At 45.7% G+C, this 21,385-nt stretch overlaps 1 protein-coding gene across 1 annotated transcript in view; it reads right to left on the bottom strand.

Moving 5' to 3' along the window:
• FUZ (fuzzy planar cell polarity protein) overlaps positions 1-21,385 on the bottom strand; it is a 167,987-nt gene that overhangs the window by 113,975 nt on the left and 32,627 nt on the right. Inside the window, exon 2 of the mRNA XM_069605234.1 lies at positions 12,203-12,324. Coding sequence (XP_069461335.1) covers positions 12,203-12,324 — 122 coding nt within the window. The remainder of the gene's footprint in view (positions 1-12,202; positions 12,325-21,385) is intronic.

Genomic DNA, 21,385 nt, shown 5'->3' on the forward strand with positions numbered 1-21,385 from the left:
CACAAAAAGTGCGTAATTCGGTGGAAAAAACATAACACATTATAAAACAATGAAAAGAGGGAGGAGAGAGAAAAAAGACAAAAGAACAACAAAATTATTCAGTGAGAGAAGATGCTCATGGTAATCAGCCAGAAATACATGTATAAGGCCACTGACTGTTAAAATTGTACCTTAATCTTGGCTAGTGTGTATTTTGAATACTAGAGAAAAATGCAAAATTAAAAAATGTTTTATCAAGTGGCAACTTAATGAATCGAATACGATAAAAAGAGGGGTTGTAAATATGTTGCGTCATAGAAAATTGTTTTAATATTATATATATAGTTTTATCCCACTTACCAAAGGTAGAAGTTGAGTAATCTGACAAAGTTAGGCGTGGGCTCCCTATAAAGCAAAAGACGGGATGGCTATTTATGTAGGAATCTGACTGACTAGATTTCCACCTAGCAGTCATTTGAAAATAAAGAAATGACATACCATTATTTTGCAGTTGCACGAATGATAGTTTCTACCTCCATCGACTTCGGACACTTAGGTACACATAAGATTTTGTCTTTTATTAATTGTAATTCGAAATTCTGCATTTACTGTATTAAATGTGTCTGCGGCCTATTCTATATTGGCAGTACAATACGCCCGCTGAAAATTCGTATCAGGGAACATCTGTACTCAATTACTCAATCTGACTCCAAATATCCCCTAGCTTTGCATTGGCAAAGATCCCATCAAATGGATAACAAGACAATGATCAAATTTGCTGGGATGATGAAGGTGTCACTTCCACAACGTGGAGGCAACCAGATACTCAAACTTAGACAATTGGAAGCCCGATTGATTTGTCAATACCGTACTGTAGAGTTTGGCCTGAACACAGACCATGAACTATCTGTCTTTTTGTGATTACATGTTGTTTAAAAGTTATGGTACACGTGTGTTTTTTAAGGTCTTCGCACATGTCATGCCATTAGGTACCGATTATTTGTATGGATGTCAATGGTAATCAGCCGCTATCTACATGTCATTACTCAACTATCATGCTATCTACCCGGGTGCAGCGCCCCCCCCTTTTTTTTTTTTTTTTTTTTTTTTAATGAATACACTTGCTAGCATGGGCGCAACCGTTTTAACACAATCCTTGCATATCCAGTCAGGTCGAGGCGCACTTCCTTTATTTAGCATCTTTTTCAGCACATGCAACACTCTTTATTATAGATGCAGGCACAGGTGTTTTAAAATACACTACTGCCATCCGTGGACAGCTCAAGTGACTTCATACTCCAATTAATTAACTAATGTCTTCCGGATCTATGTCCTTCTGTCTCGCAAATTTTTTTTTTTTTTTTTTAATTTTTTTTATTTATTTATTTATTTATTTATTATTTATTTTTTTGTAATTCCAATTCTATTTGTGCATTTACCATGCGCAATTTATTTCCGGCATACGCACACCTCAAACATATCCTTGTCTATATGGAGTAGCCTTAATGATTTCCTTTACATGATATCTACACTAGTCCATCATGGCGCTTTTGTTTTCCCATTAACTCTGTGGTGACTCGCCTGTGCACGGGCGTTTTCACTGTTGCTTCCCTCACATCTCCGAGTTATACTCGGCACACAGAGGGTTCCCGTTTGGCTCCAGTTCCCCACATAGCAGTGAAAGTACTGGTGAGTCAACGTTGACAATTTGTACACGGACCCTTCCAGCAAGAATTCTTGCTGCTTCAGATGTCCACAGAGATAAACCACTCAATTAGCTAATTGACCTCTTGTTGCTTTGTTTTCTTTGGCTCTTGCCGCACCTGCATTCTTCGTTTCCTGCCCGTGCTGCAGCAAGATAATAATTTACTGAAAATTCATTCGTGCAACTGCAAAATAATGGTATGTCATTTCTTTATTTTCAAATGACTGCTAGGTGGAAATCTAGTCAGTCAGATTCCTACATAAATAGCCATCCCGTCTTTTGCTTTATAGGGAGCCCACGCCTAACTTTGTCAGATTACTCAACTTCTACCTTTGGTAAGTGGGATAAAACTATATATATAATATTAAAACAATTTTCTATGACGCAACATATTTACAACCCCTCTTTTTATCGTATTCGATTCATTAAGTTGCCACTTGATAAAACATTTTTTAATTTTGCATTTTTCTCTAGTATTCAAAATACACACTAGCCAAGATTAAGGTACAATTTTAACAGTCAGTGGCCTTATACATGTATTTCTGGCTGATTACCATGAGCATCTTCTCTCACTGAATAATTTTGTTGTTCTTTTGTCTTTTTTCTCTCTCCTCCCTCTTTTCATTGTTTTATAATGTGTTATGTTTTTTCCACCGAATTACGCACTTTTTGTGTTTTCATTTTCTTTCTTTGAATTGGGTTGATTTGATATGTGCATTCGTTGCAACTGTCTGTTACTTTAAACCATATACTCAATGTGTTGGTTTGGCAAACCCTAACTGCCTCCTTGCCCTGGGTCTGGGGACTGGTTTGTTTTGCTATTGAATCATGCTTAACAAATGTTTTCGTTGTACATCAATGTTTTATAATTTTGCACAAGCAGCCTCAGTAGAAGAGCGGGAAGCTCGAAACACGTGTCAGGCTGCACCAATTCTGATTAAAACCACCCATTTAATTTGCAATTGCTTATTATTCTATGTGTGTGCGCAGTTTGAGAGCAAACCCTTTCTTTCTCTAATTCCAATTTCCAGTGGGAATTTGGCAGGCTCCTACTCAAGCTCTCAGCCGCAGCCCTATCACAGCCACATAAGTTACCGTTCTATGCGCTGTATCCTGCTGGCCTTTTCTGCCACTTGATTTAAAGTTGGCAGACATGGCAGAAGGGGGAAGTGGGGCCTAAGGCCAAAGGAAACTTGTTTGGGGACAGGTTCATTAAAGATCTCTCTGCCTACATACATACTTTCACCGCATTGGACAAAGCACAGGTTAACAAAAAGTCTTTGCCCCTAGAGTTTTTGTCAGGGCCGGACGAGGTAGAGCCCGCTCCTCTGGCTGTTTCTCTCCCAGGACTCTACGCATCCCCGCCAGCACGCATCAAGAGGTGCACACAATTCCTCCTCTGCTCGAGGAGCGTAAGCTGAGTTTTACCCCCAGATGGGCTTCCATTGGAGAGGACGTACCGGCAGTGGTGCTGGTAAATCAAGAACAGGTCCAGGTAATGCCACATGTGTTAAAGGTTTCTTCCCACAAAGGTTTGGGGGGTAGGCTGGCCAGGTTTCTTCCTCAATGGGAAGCTCTCACCTTTGATCCCTGGGTGTTACAGATGGTGAAGGGGTTTCAAATAGTTTTATATTCTCCCCCTTGTCAGCTAACCTTGCCATCTCCCCTAGCGTTCGACAAGGACAAACAGCAATTGATAAATGTGGAGGTCACGGACCTCATTTTCAACGGGGCAGTAGTCCCAGCGTCTTTTTCAGCCTCCCAGTTCTTGAGCACGATTTTTCTAGTCCCCAAACCAGAGGAGGGTTTTCGCCCAGTCATAAACCTGCAAGCCCTCAACTAATTTGTGGTGGATAATCACTTCAAAGTGGAAGGAATTTACCTTCTCAGGGATACCCTTCTTCCGGCAGATTGGATGGTAAAGTAGACCTCAGGGATGCGTACCTTGGTGTCCCCGTCTTTCCTCCCAAACAGGAGTTCCTTCAGTTCCAGTGGGGGTATCGCACTTGGCAGTTCGCCTCCCTTCCGTTTGGCCTCTCGTCAGCCCCCTGGTGCTTCACCAAGTTGATGAAACCAGTGATGGCTCATCTCAGGTCCAAGGGAATTCGGTTAATAATTTACTTAGATGACATGCTTCTGCTAGCTCAGAGTTCTCAGATTCTTCAGGCTCATCTGGGGTTAACAGTGAATTTACTGCAAACATTGGGGTTTGTCATAAATGTAAAGAAATCTATATTCCAGCCTACGCCATGTATCCAATTTCTGGGTTTCAATATACATTCAAAGCTTTGCATCCTTCGTCTTCCCCTCAGGAAAGGGAGGGTCTCCCTCAGACAGCTGGCCAGGGTTGTATGGAGGTTGTCAGCTTCCATCCAAGCCATCTTTCAGGCCCCCTCTTCATCACAGAGCGTTACAGCGACTCAAGGTCAAACACCTTCGAAAGAGTCTGTCATACTCGCAGTTAGTGGTTCTGTCTCCCGAAGCGAGGTCAGAGCTCCTTTGGTGGCTCAGGCACATGGATGCCTGGAATGGCAGTGCAATTTTTCGTCCCTCCCCGGATGTGGTCTCCTGGAGTCAGATGCCAGAAGAGTGGGCTTGGGGGCCAGGATAGGGCAGGTCTCCACAGGCGGGAAGTGGTCTGCTTCAAAGAAGCAGCTATATATCAATTAACTGGAGTTGTTAGCAGGCTCCTTTGCAGTCAAGATTCTTCTCAAAGACCAGGGGAATTGCTGCTTCCTTCTCCGGAGGGACAATGTTTCAGCGGTTTGATATATCAACCATCTTGGGGGAACAAGATCCAAGGCCATAGCAGATTTAGCAAGGGAATTCTGGCATTTCTGTCTAGATCGGCACATTCTGTTGAAAGCAGGGGGTTAACAACAATGTTGCGGCCCAGAATTCCAAGCATCTCCAGGACAGGAGCGACTGGATGCTGGACAGGCCTCTGTTTGTCAAGATCTTGTCTCTTTGGGGTCTGATTCACGTGGATCTCTTTGCCTTGAGGCTCAACTACTAGGTTCCCTGATTCTACAGTTGGAGACCGGATCACAGTGCGCTAGCAACCGACGCTTTCCTCCAGGATTGGTCGGGCCCTCCTTCATATGCCTTCCTTCCGTTTGCCATAATAGCCCGGGTCCTAGTTCAGGTGCGCAGGCAAGGGGCAACGCTGGTGTTAGTAAACCTCAATTGGTCTTCCCAAGTGTGGTTCACAGCCTTGTTGGAACTGGCGGTGGATATTCCTCGTCTTCTTCCTCTCCACCCTCGGCTCCTGTCGGATCCGGCGGGTCTCCCTCACGAGCTGGTCCTTCAGGGGCACCTCTCCCTTATGGTTTGGAAGATTTCAGCTCTTCCTGGTGCTTCCAGGGACTTTCGCAGGACTCTATCAGTGTCATCAAGAACTCCTGGGCGGCCTCTACCAGGTCAGGTTACTCTTCGGCATGGAACCGCTGGGTTAGCTGGTGTGTGGCTCAACACTTCGATCTTGTTTCTGGCCAACCAGTAGAGGTGGTACATTTTTTTGTGGAGTTGTTTAAAGAGGGCAAGGCATACAGGACTATAAATGGCTTTAGATCGGCGATCTCAGCAGGACATGTATTGGTTAAAGGGGAACCAGTGGGCAGACACTTCTTAGTGTGCAGAGTCCTGAAATCTAGACGGATTAAGGTTCCTCATACAGCTAGGTATTCGGTTCTATGGGATGTTAATATGGTTTTAGATCTGTTGCGCTCCTGGCCCACTAATGAAAATCTGTCCTTGCAGCACCTTTTTTCAAAATGAGCCATGTTGTTATGCCTTGTTTCTATTCAAAGTGTCTCTGATATTAGAGCATTGGCAGTGTTCACCCCTCGGGGGGTCACCTTCTTTATTACCAGGAGAACCAAGGGTTTAATTTCCTCCATCTCTTATCCAGCTTTTCCAGAAGACTCTAAATTAATTATGTGAGATACAGTGCTTAAAATGTTTTGAGTGTAAGAGAGAGGCTTTTAGACGTCCTAATACCTCTCAGCTGCTAATTTCCTATAAGAAGCCTCAAACTGGTGTCCCCTGCCACTTGAGCCAGATCGTTTAAGTGGGTTATGAAGGAAGCAGGGATTGACTCTTCCTTTTTTGGTCCTCATTCAGTAAGAGGCGCCATGGCATCTAAGGCTGCTTTCCTGGGGGTAGTCTTGTACAGATTCTAAAAGCAGCTGATTGGTCAAGGGAATCAACATTCAAAACATTTTATCACAAGCGTACTGATCATGTTGCAATTAATGGAGGAGTTGGGATTAGAGTAAAGGATTTATATTGGGGTGGGTCCTTGCCCATTGGTCACCTACAGGACATGACCTGTCCTCCATCTTGGATTGGGGGGGTTCCCCTACATTGACTTTAAAGGTTCAAAATTTTTGGTTTGTAAAGTTTTTTTTCTTTGCCGCTGTGGTTGTCAAAGTAAAGAATGATTCCATAATACTCGCCTCCTTGTCTTTAATAGAATCTAAACCCACTCTCACGTTAGTGAGGGGAATTAACCATTGTGGGAGCCCCGCCAACTTACAACGGGAAGTAGCCTGGCGCTAATGACAAAAGCAACGTTCCCAGACTAGGCCCACACATGTTCCTTAAAAGTAACACAACAAGTTCTTCAGTTGAAATGTCCAATTTCGGTACTGCAAAATTCAGGGAAAACCTTTGTATTGGTTCATGGAGTTTACATGTGCATATTTTAACGTGTTGATTTTATGGAAGGCAAATGCCTTTTGTCCTATGCAATTTGGGTGGTTGTGAAAAGCCAATTTAATGAAATATGCATATTTCAATTTGAACTGCACATTTCAGACGTCACATCACATTGCAACAGAGTTTACCTTTTTGACATGTGGGCGGACCCATGTGCAAATGGGCGGAGTCTTGTGTGACTGGGCGGGGCATACATCTCAGGGTTTTTGTTTTTCAAATGTAGGCAGGTATGGGCATAACATTGTCTGGGGCACCAATGAAAAAGTGGCCCACAGTTGCAAATGTCACTTCATTCTTTTTGTGACGTACTGTTTTAGTACCAGAGGCGGAGGGTTTTTTATTACGTGTGATGCAAATTGTGCATGTTAAACAATATTTATTCAGTAACACTGGTCAAAACAACTAGCCGCAAAGTGAATTAACTTATCAAAAAATGGGCCAAAAACGTGTCCCACTTTGACCAAATGAATGTACCCATAAAACGAGGGGTAGTATTAGAGGGAGAAGAGTAGCAGTGGCCAAAGGAGAGTAGTAGTAGTAGTAGTAGTGAGAGGAGTGACAGTACAGGGTAGGGGTAGTAGCGCGGGAGGAGTGTTAGTGGCAAGTAGAAGGAGAGGAGAGAATTAACATCAAAGGGTGGCGGCAGGAAATAGGAGAAGTGAAACATCCGAGGGAAAGTCGACCGGTGGGGAGGAGAGAAGGGAGCAGCAGGTAGAGTAGAAGGGAAAGTTGAGAGTGGGTATAAGTGCAATCGAGAAGTCCTACATGGAAACTGCTGGCACTATCCCTGCTTCCATTAGAGAACTAATCTGTGGCAACAGTAGGGGAAAGTTACGAACTCCCTCAGCGAGTTAGTGAGCCTACATTTAGGGATACCATTGTTAGCACAAGGACAAGAACTTGGACAGTAGTGGTTACCTTTAAACGGTTCTAAGCCGGAGTAATGGACGCCTGGGTTAGGGCAGGAATTCCAGGGAAGACAAGAGGGAGAGTGTTAAGGGGAAAGTCAACATGATGAGTGTTCTTACTTGTGTCAATGTACTTTCTACTGTTACTGTACCAAAAGCTGTGATACCCCTGGGTTTGGGCTTTATATAAATGTTATAAATAAAAATATAACAAATAAATGGTGGGTGGAGGCACTTGTGCAGCCAAACAAGGAAATGGCTCCTTACTGTGGCATTGCATGTTTTACTGGTGTTCAGGGCAAAGCCAACAAGAGAATGTTCGTACTTGGGTATATTGGCATATACTGGCAGAGCCAGCATGAACATGTTGCCTTAGGGTGTTTACTGTGTGTAATATTACTGGCCAGGCAAATAGTTAGCTGGTGCATTTGGGCGTCGGGTGTCCTGAGCCAAGCACAGCCCCTTTGTTACACTAGGTGAAAGATTGAAGGTTTGATTAAAACACATACTTACAACGTTCGCCTAGTGCAGTGTGCGGCGTGCCCCCTGCCGCAGCATGATCATCCTGCTCATTGGCATGCATGCATGGTAGTCCGGACCAGCCCCGAGTGTGGCGCGGCCCATGCTTTGTCATCGAGCTTGGGGGGGCCTCAGCATGGCTTGTAGTGGGGACCCCACACTGTGTTACGCCACTGGAAGCACCTCATTTGTTGTTCTGAACATCCCCGTCATGGTTTCCTTTTAGTACTGCTTCACCCTGAGCTCAGTGGCAAGGTGCAGCAGAGCGATATCCAGAGAGTGGTAGATTTAGCTCCAGTAAAAGATGTAAGTCTGTACTACAAAAGCGCCAGTAGCACCCGAGCACAGGACTAGGCACCAGTGTAGGTGTCGGCACACAAGAAAAAGAGTGCAAATAGAGAGGGGCAAAAAAGGATAAAAAGGAAAGACGAGCACATAAGATCCGCCTATGTGGATCTCTATCCATATGGAACTCTTTGCCACAGTCAGGACTCCACAGGTACAATGGAGACCCACACACAATTAGACACACTAACACGGTGAAGCCCAACTGACAGAAAGCTTCAGAAGAGCGTTCAAGTTGTTTCCACCATACAAACCTCTCCGTTTTTTGGCGTGTCATTTACTAACGCAAGGACACAAAATGGCTGCATGGCCCCATAAACAAATTATAACCGATTGCAACCTGTAGACCGCAAGTGGGGCGGGGGTGATGGGGGTGGGAAATTTGGGGGGCAGGGGGGGATGTGAGGGGAGAGCACGATGCACACGAGTACCGTAAAAAAAATCTGACGCGCAATAATTCGACTGGTAGACGTACAACAGAAGGGCAGGTGGGTGTCATGAGAGGGCCGCAGAGCAATGATGGGAGAGTATAAAGGGGGTCGGAGAAGAGGTGGACTGGCCTATAGGGAACTCTGGAGATTTCCCGTAGGCCTCTGCACCCTTTTGTGTGATAGCCTATTTTATTTACACCTTTTCGCACAGGAAAAGGGTAGGGTTTTCGGAAAATGTGTCATATGGGGCCACATTCACAATTATTTCCAGGGCCTCTTTTGGCCCCAGTCCACCCCTGGTCAGAGGTTATCCCCAAATGCGGAAAGAAGGCGGGGGATAACACAAGTGGAGGGGAGGAGGGCAAGGCACAAGTACATCCCTGGCGTGTTTACATACAAGAGAAGGGTTCCTCTGGGAAAACCCATTTTAGTTTTAGGATTCATATGGAGGACAGACCTGCAATTTAGACCAGAAGGCACATCCACCTACTATGTTGCCATGTGATATACAGCTAGAAAAATATCTAAAACATATTTGGTAAGGATATTCTTGAATTTACACTTGTCTGAAATAAGCGCCAGTATTTTTAACAAATGATGCCAATTCTGAATTAGAATACTGGTTAAAATAAAACTGTTGTTAGGTAAGAATTAGTGCAGTCTAACTGGTGTGGGACTACACAAGACTTATCTGCTTGGTATTAGGTAAGCCACCATTTAATATAGGCCTGTACTCTACTCAAGTTCGTAGTGTGACTGAGCAGCCAGGCTTATCTTAAGAGGGGTAATGTGAGCTGTAGAGCTGTACAATTGAAAATCAGTAAGTACAAATATCCAAGTAACTTGGAAGTTATATATAAATATGTATTTATAATATACACAAAGTTTAAATAATCAGTCCTTAAAAAGCGTTATCTACTATTAATATTCAATCAAAGTTAGGATTCAGATTTTAAAAGACAATAAAAGTTGGTAAAGACGTTTTCTTACGCGAACACATGTTCCAGCACACGGAGGGACTTCAGTAAAGGTCAGTATTGCACTTATTTTGGTTACAAATTCAGTTATTGAGTTGTTTAAGGAAGAACAGGTTAGAATATGATTTAGGTCATACTTACAACAGTTTGTAAAACAATTACAATCTTCCAAAAGGAGGCAAATCGACTTTTATTCCAGCAATAATAGTGTCAACAGTTATAACCTGTGAGGGAACAAGTACAGCCAAAGCCAATAGGTTCAGAAGAGTGCCTTTAGAGAGCCAGGACAGCCAAAGTCAATGAACAAAGTCATTAGTGCTGATGCACTTCTTCTTAAAGTCTTGACAAAGTTAGTAAGTTCTGAAGAAATCACTGTAACTCAAGTGAGCTATGTTGTAGAAAGCATAAGCTGTTAGGCCAGTGCAGGTGAGTTGAGATTAACTCCAAAAAGCACTCCGCAAGATAGCAAGCACAATGTATGGCTAAAAGGTGAATACCCCAAGCCCCACAGTATCCGCGATTCGAAGACAAATGTTCCAGCTGGATTCCTCCTTGCTACAGCTTGGCAGACCCTCGTTCCTGGACCTTGGTCATGGTGACGAAAGGGAGGACGTCTGGGGGGCTCCTGTGGCAGTACTCGGGAGATGGACTCCCCCACAATGGATTTCCTTTGTTTCGGCTGCACTTTGGTGTGTTGGCACTTTTTCCTCAGCATTAATGAAGAATGAAAAACTCTGGTTGGAAGAAGCTTGCTCCCTGGTCCTGTACTGTGCTGAGGAGACTCTGGATCAAAATGTCCCGTTTCGATAGGGTCCTCTGGTTGCCCACAAAGATTTTGACGAATTTGGACGTCGCAAGATGATGCAGCCGTCAATGGTCACAGGACCCCTGTCATTGGGCTTCTGCAGCTCTTGTGAGGCACAGCAAGTCGGGGGTTGCGCTAAATGGAAGCTTGTCTTGAGGCTAGTTGGTCCCACCAGCCTAAGGGAGGAAGTCGTCCTATATGGGTCTTCCCAGTCGATTTGAAAACGGGATCAGCACAGCTGCAGGGCTTCAACTGGCACTTTGTGGTCCAGCACGGTGCTGCTGGCGTCTCGTCACATCTTCTTCGGATGTTCCTCTCCAGTGGTCGACTCTGCCTCTAGTCCCAAAAACCTCGCTTTTTATGCGATTACCCATTCATTCACAACCTATGCTGTCAATCACACAGCAGGGTCGCTGTCCTTTCAGGGTGGCTGTCCTTTCAGGCTGAAGCCCGCCAAAGGCAAAACACATAAAGGACTCAAACCTGTTTTAACTAACAGAGTAAAAGCCAAGAAGGAACTAACAAACAGAAAATGGCGAGAAAAGAAGACATGGGCCCTTTTGGGAAACTGGTCACCCATGGGTGCTGTACTGCAGCTGAGGGTTCAATCTGCGGTAAAAATGCACACTATTAGTAAAATTAAACCACTGCCATCAGCAATTTAAAGTAAGTTAGTGTGACAAAAAATGTCACATGAGAAGTGGGATAGGAAATTACTAAGTAACACCGAGCACTCCACATAGGGTAGTGTGTGCTGGTGCCACAAAGAAAAAGGTAAAGTAAGACAGGGATCATCTTACTATTCTTGGTAACAGTAGTTCACCCAAGCAAATGTAATTAAACATTGAGAGAAGTCCAAGGGACTTCTTAGTGGCACTGCACCTAAGGTACTGTGCGTCACTATGGAAAAAGCAGATGCCTATGTTGTTTGTCAGTCTCCATAAAACAGTAAAACACAAAAATCCTAGTCAGGAGAAATACATGAGAGTGTGAGGAAAAGGTCCCACTCACTCAGGAGTACAAAATCACAAGCCCTAAGTTCAGAAAAAGAGCTGGGGGTCTCTAAGGTTGAAGTGAATTAGCATAGAAATGAAAATTCTCCCTAACAACTGTACATATACGTGCAAACTCATTTGCTTGTTCATTATACGCTAAGGGAGAAATTATATATACCACGAAACACAAACTCATTGCTATTTTGAATAATCTAAAACAGACTGGGCTCATAACAGTCGGCTACCCCAGTAAAATCTCAGGCTCTACACCAGGGTTGTCCAACTCCCGGCCTTGAGGGCCGCAAACATGATAGGTTTTCAGGATATCCCTCATGGATATTCATACGATACATTTGCATACAATGATTTTAAATGCATGTAAATGTATCTCATGATTATTAGTAAGGCATACCCTGAATATCTAACATGTTTCCGGCTCTCGAGACATGGAGTAGGACATCCCTGCTCCACACAATCCTATCGTAACAAGTCTGGGGACTATTCGTAAGTGACCTCATTAGCAACCAGGTGACTGTCCCCAACAGGGTCACTACCAATGGTCGTCTTAGGAGGGGGCACTGAAATTGGGAACAGAGGGGTGGAAGAATTATAATTATAATTGTTATTTTATAACGCGCTTAATACCAACGAGTGGTTTCTAAGTGCTGGATCAGGATTCAAACCTGTGCTGCACTGTGTTGTCTTGCTTCCAAGACAAACACGCTGTCCCTGAGCTAGCCTTCCTCCCCAGAATACATTGCAATGACACAAATGGTACAATGCAATAAGCAGTGATGCTTATCTACCGCTCACACTCACCTGTCGTGGAAGGATTTCCACACCACCCTGGTGTTCTCAGTGTTGGTGGCTGTGAGCAGGACATCCTGGTTGTTGCCAAACATATGCACGCCATTAAGGGAGCCGATGACGGAGAAAGGCAGCTGTGAACCAACAAGAGATAGACGTAAATTTGGCATTTGAAATTACCGCAGTGGGACATCACAGGACAAGACAGCAGAGAAGGACGAGTTTACCAGCAGCCAATACAGTATTTGGGACCCTCAGCACCAACATATGACCCACCAAACTTCTACCGGTTTGTAGAGGCCACCGACGACATATGCAGGCCGAGCTGCAGGACCTTTTATCTGGGTGGGCCAGGGTTACACTAGGGGGTGAGGTCGAGACATTTCTGTTGGTGTAGGTGTAGCCTAAACTTCCAGAAGTTACATAATATTGGTTTCCAAACAAGTCCCACAATACACATGCTAGATAACCGTTATTCAGACAAAGGGAGGTTATTAGGTTCGGACTTACTAGTCCAGACATGACAAGTTTTAGCAGTGCAGATTTCCACAAAGACACATTCTATTTATTTTGAAAAGCCTCAGATAAGCACGCATGAGAGGAAGAGCTGAAAGCAGCCTATACACGCCATTTCAACCATGACATTTTCCATGTACAGCCTTGATGCACCTATTCAGTGAGGTGCAGCTGCATTCCCTAGAGCAGAAACAAGGGGCCTGCGTCTGAACATTTACACTGTCACTTGGTGAGAAAAACTAAAACCAACAAGCCTTTGCAAATCCAACAGTTTGGGCTTTTGTGTAGGCATCAAATAGGCATTTGCCAGCGGGCTCGGTCTGGCCTATAGAGCAATACGTGCCAGCCCACGATTCTAGGAGACGCCAGTTTTTCTTGACTGAATGGGCCTCTTTTTGGGAAAGAGGGGGCCAGTTTCATAAGTTACTACACAAGTTTTAACCAATGTTACTAAGCAAATATGTTTTAAAATGCATAATGTGCAACACACTTTAGCATAAACACCTGCTTTTTTACAGTCTTTTCTGGAGAACTGGAAACTGGCATTCAGAAGGAAGACGGCGCAGATAAGTAAAACAGAGGCTGCGGTGCCCTCGTTGCAACAGACTCCGACATTGGGACTAGAATATAAGACAGGGCAAAGACAGCTGGGAGATATATAACATGGGCTGCATAGATATGTATGTTTTAGCACGATGAGAGCGCAACACTGCAGGAGTCTTATGGAACGAGTCTTCATACCCCCAAGAATAGATTAGATCGGTAACACCCTGCTGGGTTCCTGATTTCGGCACACCGAGATAGGGCCAAATGCGGGGGGAGCCTGAGATCCAGGGATGGAGCTGGGCACCTGTTGGGGACGGGCAGGAAGGAGGGAGGGGCGGGCGGGAAGGTGTGTTGTGAACGTAGTTGGGGGTTAGGGGGCTAGTTGGGGAGTTATTGTTGCAATTGGGAGGGGTACGAGCCCATATTCATGCCAAACGAGACAGGAGGGAGGAACAAAGAGGGAGGGATAGGGGACAAACCGTGCATGGCGATGGGTAGTCTTAGAATTGTCACCTGGAACGTGAGAGGCCTAAATAGTTACCTGAAGAAGTAATGATGTACCGGAGAAGGCTGAAAGTGGACATAGCGCTGCTACAGGAAACTCACCTTACTAGAGAGAAACTGGAGGTGGTTAGGAAAAAGTGGAAAGGGACCACCATAGGAGCGACATATTCTGCTTATGCTAGGGGGGTGGTTATCTGGGTGGCAACTCATGTGCCATTCCAGATGCTGCAGGCCACAGCGGAAATAGAAGGGAGGATGGTACTAATGCGTGGGTTGCTGGAAAATAGAGAAGTAAGCATTATAAATACCTATGCCCCCAACTAAATAAGCCCACCCCTGCCGCGAAAGCACTACAGGCCCTGTTGAGAGATTTTGGACTAGAGGATATCTGGAGACAGCAACACCCGAGGGATAGGCATTACTCACACTACGCTGCCCCGCATGCCTTTATACGAGTTTGGATTAGATTTTTGTTGCTACGGAACTCGTAGGGGAAATGATAGGCTCAGAATACAAGGCGAGAGTACTATTTGACCATTGCCACCTGGTCTTGGAGTGGCGACATCAGCCCCCCAGAGCGAGAATCCCGACATGGAGGCTCAGAGCTGAGTCCCTGCATTCCGAGAGGACATAAGGGAGGAGATTGAGTACTTTGACATCAACACAGGGAGCATGCAGTCAGAGGGAACCTTATGGGAGGCATTTAAAGTGGTAATAAGAGGCGCAGCCATCTCCATATCCAGAGGACTCCAAGGGGGCATAGAGCGAGAAGAAATGATGAAGGAGGGCATCTCACAGGAGGACGCCGAACAGGTGGACTCACTACAACAAGCTAGTAGGGAGCATTGGGAAAGACTATGTAAATTGAACTATAAAAAAAATATGTCGAAAGGCAGCACGAGGGGGAGATAAACCGGGAAGGCTGCTAACATGGCTATAAAAAAATGAGACACCAAGACGAGTTGTCAGAGAGATAAAGGGAGAGGAAGGACAGACTTGGGACACCCAAGAGGGGGTAAACGAGGGGTTCCTTAGTTTCTATAAACGCCTCTATGGGGACCCAGGTTAGGAGACGGGTCGGAAAATCCAGGAAACACTGGAAGACATAGGATTACCCAAATTAAACGATGAGGAACGGGAGAACCTGGACACCCCAATCACAACAGAGGAATTAGAGACAGTGTTACTGCACCTAACCACATGCAAAGCCCCGTGGTCAGACGGGCTCCTAGTGAATTCTATAAAACATACAAGCAGGAAGTACTCCCCCCGCTGCTAGCCATGTTAAATGAAGCGTTCGAGAGGGGAAGGTTGCCGGAGCCTCTGAGGGAGGTGGTTATTATTCCACTCCTAAAACCGGGTAAGCCAAGAACGGATTGCTGTTCATACAGACCCCTGTCCATGTTGAACCAAGATAGCAAAATTCTAACGGCAGTGCTGGCAAACAGACTCAAAAGGGTGATAGGCAAACTTATACACCCAGACCAAACAGGCTATGTCCCGGGCAGGAACATAACTGACAACCATAGGAGGCTGCACCACATTATAGAACAGACAGAGAAGGACCAAGGCGAAATGGCTATAGTCTCGCTGGACGCAATAAAAGCTTTTGACTCTGAGGTGGCCGTGGTTGTTGGAGGCCCTAGAGAAATACAGGATGGGACCAGAGTACCTGAGGTGGGTGAAGTTGATGTATAGCTCCCCAACGGCCAGGGTCAAAACGGGTGGGATCATTTCAAACAAATGGCAGCTAGGTAGGGGCACTAGACAGAGCTGCCCCTGGTCGCCCATGCTCTACATTCTTGCATTGGAACCACTAGCGATTTGTCTCAGACAACAGTACGGGGAGATAGGAATCCACACGAAGGGGGGACCGCTGCTGATATCATTGTACACCGATGATGTACTGCTGTATTTGCGCTTCCAAGAGGAAAACTTACAGTATGTCCTGGAAGTGATGGACCGCTACGCTACCCTCTCGGGCATAGCAGTAAACCCCAAGGAGCCAAGCATGTTCCCCCTGGGGAGATATAGAGGGGGCCCCGCACAGGAGCCTACCTGTTTTGCCCACAGCCTATGCAGGGGCTTCGTGTGGCATAACTCCAGAAACAGGGTGGCCCTTTGGAAGCTGCAGAACCCTTGTGATAAGGGGGGCATAAACCTACCAAACCTCAAGATATACTACCTGGCGGGACAGCTCCAGTATGTGGCAAGGTGGCTGTCCGAAGATGAGACGGCTGAAGCTAGACTGCTGAGCAGGGATTCCGCCCAGTTCTTTCTGAGGGAGCTGGTGTGGGTGCCTCAATCGGAGATGCAAGGTAGCGCGAGATTGCTGAAACTGGATCGGAAAATGTGGCGCAGAGCGTGCCAAACAGCGGGGAACCTGACACCAAGCTCCCCGCAGGTGCTTCTGGTGGCACTATGCGGGGAAGACGCGAAAATGATAATAGGGATCTGCAAATACTGGGAACCGATGGGCCTTGCGACCCTTGGGGATATTAGGCAAGAGGGGGAGGTACTAGACTTCCAGAGAATAATGGAAGACACTGGGGTACACAAGGGACAATACATTACATATACAAGAATTATCAATGACTGCGAGAGAAGTGGCCCGAGTGAGCACTAGCGGACCAACCGGATACAGTCATTGTGACGATGTATGATATTTTGGAGGGCGGGCACGAAATATCCCGAATCTACGAATTATTGATGACCAGGGTGGGCAAGGAGTTGCTACAACTGAGGCGGGATTAGGAGGAGGAGGCGCGAGAACCCTTGCAAGACAGACAATGGGAGAGGGCCCAGCAGCATCACAAGAAGGCATCCCGGAATGCGAGGCTACAACAGGTCCAGTTATACGTCACCCACAGGGCATACATGACCCCTAGCAGAATTGCCAATTTTGGAAGCTCAGGGATACAGAGGTGGCCCAGGTGTGGGGAGGCGGTGTAACGCTCACCTGATTCCCACGGAGGCGCTGGTCTAGTCTGGGTTGCTGTGGCCTCTTTGAGCGCGATGCGCAGAACTCGGAACACCGACTTAACAGGACCCTTAAATCTTGCTTGTCTGGCCCGTAGGAATATCCTTCTGCAGATGAGAAAGGGGATTAACAGTCTGCAGAATAGTGTGCTTGCTCCCCCCTTCCCCGCCTTCGTTCTTCTCTAACTTCCTCCGAAATCCCCGGTTGAAGCTCACCTTATGGTTTGAAAGGATGAACTCTCCATCCTGCTTCTGGTGCAGGGGCGCGTGTTTGTCCAGTTACTTCACTGGTTTTCAGAATGGCGCTGGCAAAATCCACTTGACTTTTCCGAGCGGAATGCCGTAAGTAAGAAGATTACAAAAGTTCATGTGTTGAGCCTCCTTTTATGTTGCCTTCCTAACCTGTGATCTGTCCTTTATTTCAGGTGCAGAATGAAGGCGATGCGTTGAGGGGTTGACTTGCCGATGGTAAACTCAGGTGAGTTAGCGATGGGGGCGATCCCTCTTAATGTATTTATATTCCTCCAGTAATGTCTTTTGTCCTTTCCCCATAGGGGCCGGGGTGCGGTACCTGCCAACGTAGCGGCGCCGACCCGAAATGAGGAATGATTCACCAACAGTAGACCGGTAAGTGTTATGGCGGAAAATTAGGCTTTCCTCATATGTTCCTTCTGCTCACCTTTTGTCTCTTCTCTCCCCTAGGCGCAGAGATGTGGCGACCGGTGCAGACAGTCACGGTGGAGCCAGAAGAACTCCCGAGGACAGGTGAGCGAAGCGCGGCGCTGCAGCGAGAAACGCGGTGCTTTTAAATGAAAGTCTTTTCTCAGGAATGCTGGCGTGAAGGTTCCGGATGCAGGTAAGAAGTTTGATAAAATTCTTGGTTTTCACCTTTCTCTTCTCTTCTTTCCTTACAGGTTTTCCAGGATCGAGGCGGGCGTGGCTGGAGACCAGATGCAGGAGCAGACACGGTGAGCGTTCAGCTGCTTGGATGCAGAACAACGCGAAGCGTGAGCTACTGTCTGGGCGTGGCTTAAATAGCCCCCAAAGTAGTTCCAGGTAAGTATCCTTCCCTGGTCACGCCCGAGTGGCAAAATAGTCCCAATGAAAAAATAGCCCCTTTCAGGTCTCAGGGAGGCCTGAATCTTGCAGCATGGTCTGCATCAGGTAAGTGCACAAAACACCTTCCTTTATGAGCCTGGCGCCTATGGCGCCAGGACTGATGTCCAACATGAGCCTGGCGCCAATGGCGCCAGGACAAAGTCCAAAGAGCCCCTATAAGGGGCCGCTGGGCTTTTACCCGGGGGCATGATGCCTGCTCCCGGGGGTGCTGGGCCTGGCCTGGTGCTCCGGGGGTAGGCATCATGACAGCCGGAGGCCGGGATGATTCACATGTTCTGGGCATTTCCGGAGGTGGGCAGATTATGGTTGGAGGATCAACGTCTGTCCCAAAAGGGGATTCAGTTGGAGGTAGAGTTAGTATGGGCATGCATGCTGGGGGGCTTTGTCAGACCACGCAAGCTCAGGCACATCAGTAAGATGAAAGACTTAGCTTACATCTTGGCCAAACGGAGAATTGCAACGGGCTGGAAAGCAGCCCAAAGACCCAGAATAGAGGTGTGGTGGGCCGACCTCCTGAAATGGGCGGAGATGGCGGCATGGTATGAAGCGGTCACCAGGGGAGGGGAGGAGGAGGCAGGACCCCTGATAGCGTGGAGACAACTGGTGGCCACGATGGCAGGACTCTCTCATGCCGAACTTGGCGAATATGAGACGCTTGAGAACAAGGAGGGGGATAAACCCTAAGGAACTAATTTTGAGGTATTGAAGGTGGGGCTCGAGTTAAAGTGGTAGGGGGGGGGTACTGTGACGCAAAACATGCGACAATAATTATGTGATGTATATATGTGAATGTCCTAAAAGTTGGTAAAGTTGGTGTGTTATAAAACAATAAAAACGTTTTTTTTCAAAAAAAGAATGAATTGTAATGTGCGATTGTTGGCCACTTTTTCCATTGATGCATGGATAGGCTTTATGCTCCAGTCTGACGCCGTTTGTCAGGCGCTGCCATAAAATGGCAACAGCTGGAAAAGAATGTTGTGAACTTGAGTGTATGAGGTCATTACCTGGAAATGCAAATCTAATACATATACACAAGCCAAACCTGTTGGCTTTGATAATGTGTGTTTATTAACAGGACATCAGTGCCAGGAACAGATAGGAGGACACATTTAATGCCTATAAATCAAAAGGTTGAGGGCACACTTGGCTAAGATATTTTTATTACACATGGGGCTCATTTATATGGGCAAGTACACCAATAACTCGGAGGGCTGCTTAGAAAGAACACTGCCAGGTCCTGAACAGCACAGAGAGCGGGTACCTCAAATAGATCCATTTCTCCTCTTTTTCATACTCTCGCGACTCCTAAGTCTCTTCCTGCCTCCAGGCATTTCAAACCTGGAGAGCCTCTCACTACCTCTCTCTAAACCCTTCTAAAACAGAAATACTCTATTTCCCTTCTATGTCTCCCTCGTCCCAAATCCCGGTTTCCTCTATTATCTTCCCTCCATCCCTTATCCCACTGTCCTCTACCGCCCATAACGTTGGTGTTGTTTTTGATTCTAGACTTACTTTTTCTCACCACACCACATTTCCTCTACTGCCCGAACATATACATGTGACCTCTTTAAATTACGTAAGATCTGTCCTTTTCTTCCATCTTCTCTCGCCTGGATTACTGTTCAGCCTTGCTAGTTGGTCTTCCTTCTTCACATCTTGCTCCCCTTCGTTCTATCTTCAATTTGGCCATTCGTCTTCTCCTTCAACTACCTCCTCGCACTCGGTTAAGAAGTCACTGCTTTCTATTTCTTCTTCCTTTTAACTCACATCTCCAGTTGCGCTTTCCTTGTATTGTTTTTAAATGCTATAAAGGATCTCGCTTCCCCCATCTTTCCTCTCTGATCTGTCCCTGTATTCCCTCAAACTCTTTGTTCTCAGCACCTTCACCACGTTAAGACTCCTAAACCTCCATGTGCTCCCCTCAGGTTTCCGTTCTTTTTCCCTACTGGCACTGAAACTATGGAAAGCTCTCCCTCCTGACACCTGTGCTCCCCCCCATCCTCCATATCTGCCGCTCCAGCCTAAAGGCTCATCTTTCACTCTTCTCCTGCCTAACCTAATTCTATCCATGTGATCATGTATTTGTACTGTAAGGGTGCAGAATGAGGAGAATGACACAGGTGGCATGGTGATTATTTTCCTGAGTAATAAAAGTCTGTAGCAAAGAAAAACCCTAATTTTCACTAGCTCTAATAGGGGCTTCCCTTCCTTAACTAAAATACTAAGGGTTCTCTAAGAATGTCTGTGTACATTTTGAGGCATGATATCAAGAGATGAGACAGACACAAGTGATACAGTTTCCAAACCTTTATTTTACTGGTCAGCCCTGGCACTAAGGCGGGAATGTTTCCTAAAAGAAAGTAAGCTAAGGGAAACCCAAGTCTGTATCAGTCCATAATAAAATGCTGTCTGTAAAACCTATGCTTGCCTTCACTTCTATAACAATGTGTAGGGAACTGGGTAAACTCAATAGTGTTCAAAGTAAAAATAGGATGGCACTGGAGCTCTTCTGTAGCTCCCTTCCCCAAGTTCAAAGCATTCAGGATCCCAAAGTTCAACAGGCTTTTCGGGATTCAAAAGGTTATAGTACCTTATTTCTCACAACAGGTCTCGCAGGATTCCCTTGGCCAAGCTCAGACCCCTCTTAGTGTCATAAAGTTCACTTTACACAAGGTTCCTTGGGTTTCTACAGGTTCCCTTTTCCTGGATTCAAAACTTTCTGGACCATACACTTCAAAGGGCTTTGTGGCCTTCCCTCTCCTAAGTTTCTAGCCCCCCTTTGGTTTCACAATGTTGCACTCTCTTTAACACAAATGTTCCATAACAGTTCAACTGGCTTCTTTCGGGGTTCCCACCCCCATTGTTCAACTTTCTCTGAGGTCAGGGGCAATGTTCAGGAATTTCCCTTCCTAACCAATGCAATTCTTTACAAATCAGTACAAAAAGGTGCATCATGCAACACTTTTTCCAAACACATGGGCTAAAAAAAAGATTTTATATGTGATTTATCCAAGACTATTTTATATGTGAAGTCCAAAACTTCAAGATATGTCATAATACCTACTAAAAGTACTCCTGAGCAGAGAAAAAAGCTTTGTATGCTCCGGTTAAACAATAGGTTTATTTGTGGCTATTCATTTGTTGACACTGCTCAGAGACCATGAAAAAAATGTTTAATGACATTGGAAGAAAACATCTGTTTATTACAAAAAACAAATATCGCTTACCACTGATGTGGCCGTTAGAAAATTCAGACAGGATAACATTTTTCCAAATGGAATAATGGCAACTAAAATAGGCGTGCCAGTTCATGTGCAACTTTAATGAAATAATAAAAAGGACTAGGAGAATATGCCTCTCAAATGTGACCAAGGATGATAATTGCATCAGAATAAATGTACCACAGAATATGATGATCAGAATTCCCGAGCCTCTGCTTACTATCCACATTACATTGTCCTGTGAGTTCTGAGAACATATTACTCAAAACAAGTCTTACAGTTTAGAGGCATATACACTATCCATTTTAAC

The sequence above is a fragment of the Ambystoma mexicanum genome, chromosome 1p (assembly GCF_040938575.1).
Source record: "Ambystoma mexicanum isolate Mex_15411 chromosome 1p, UKY_AmexF1_1, whole genome shotgun sequence".
Lineage (NCBI taxonomy): Eukaryota > Metazoa > Chordata > Amphibia > Caudata > Ambystomatidae > Ambystoma > Ambystoma mexicanum.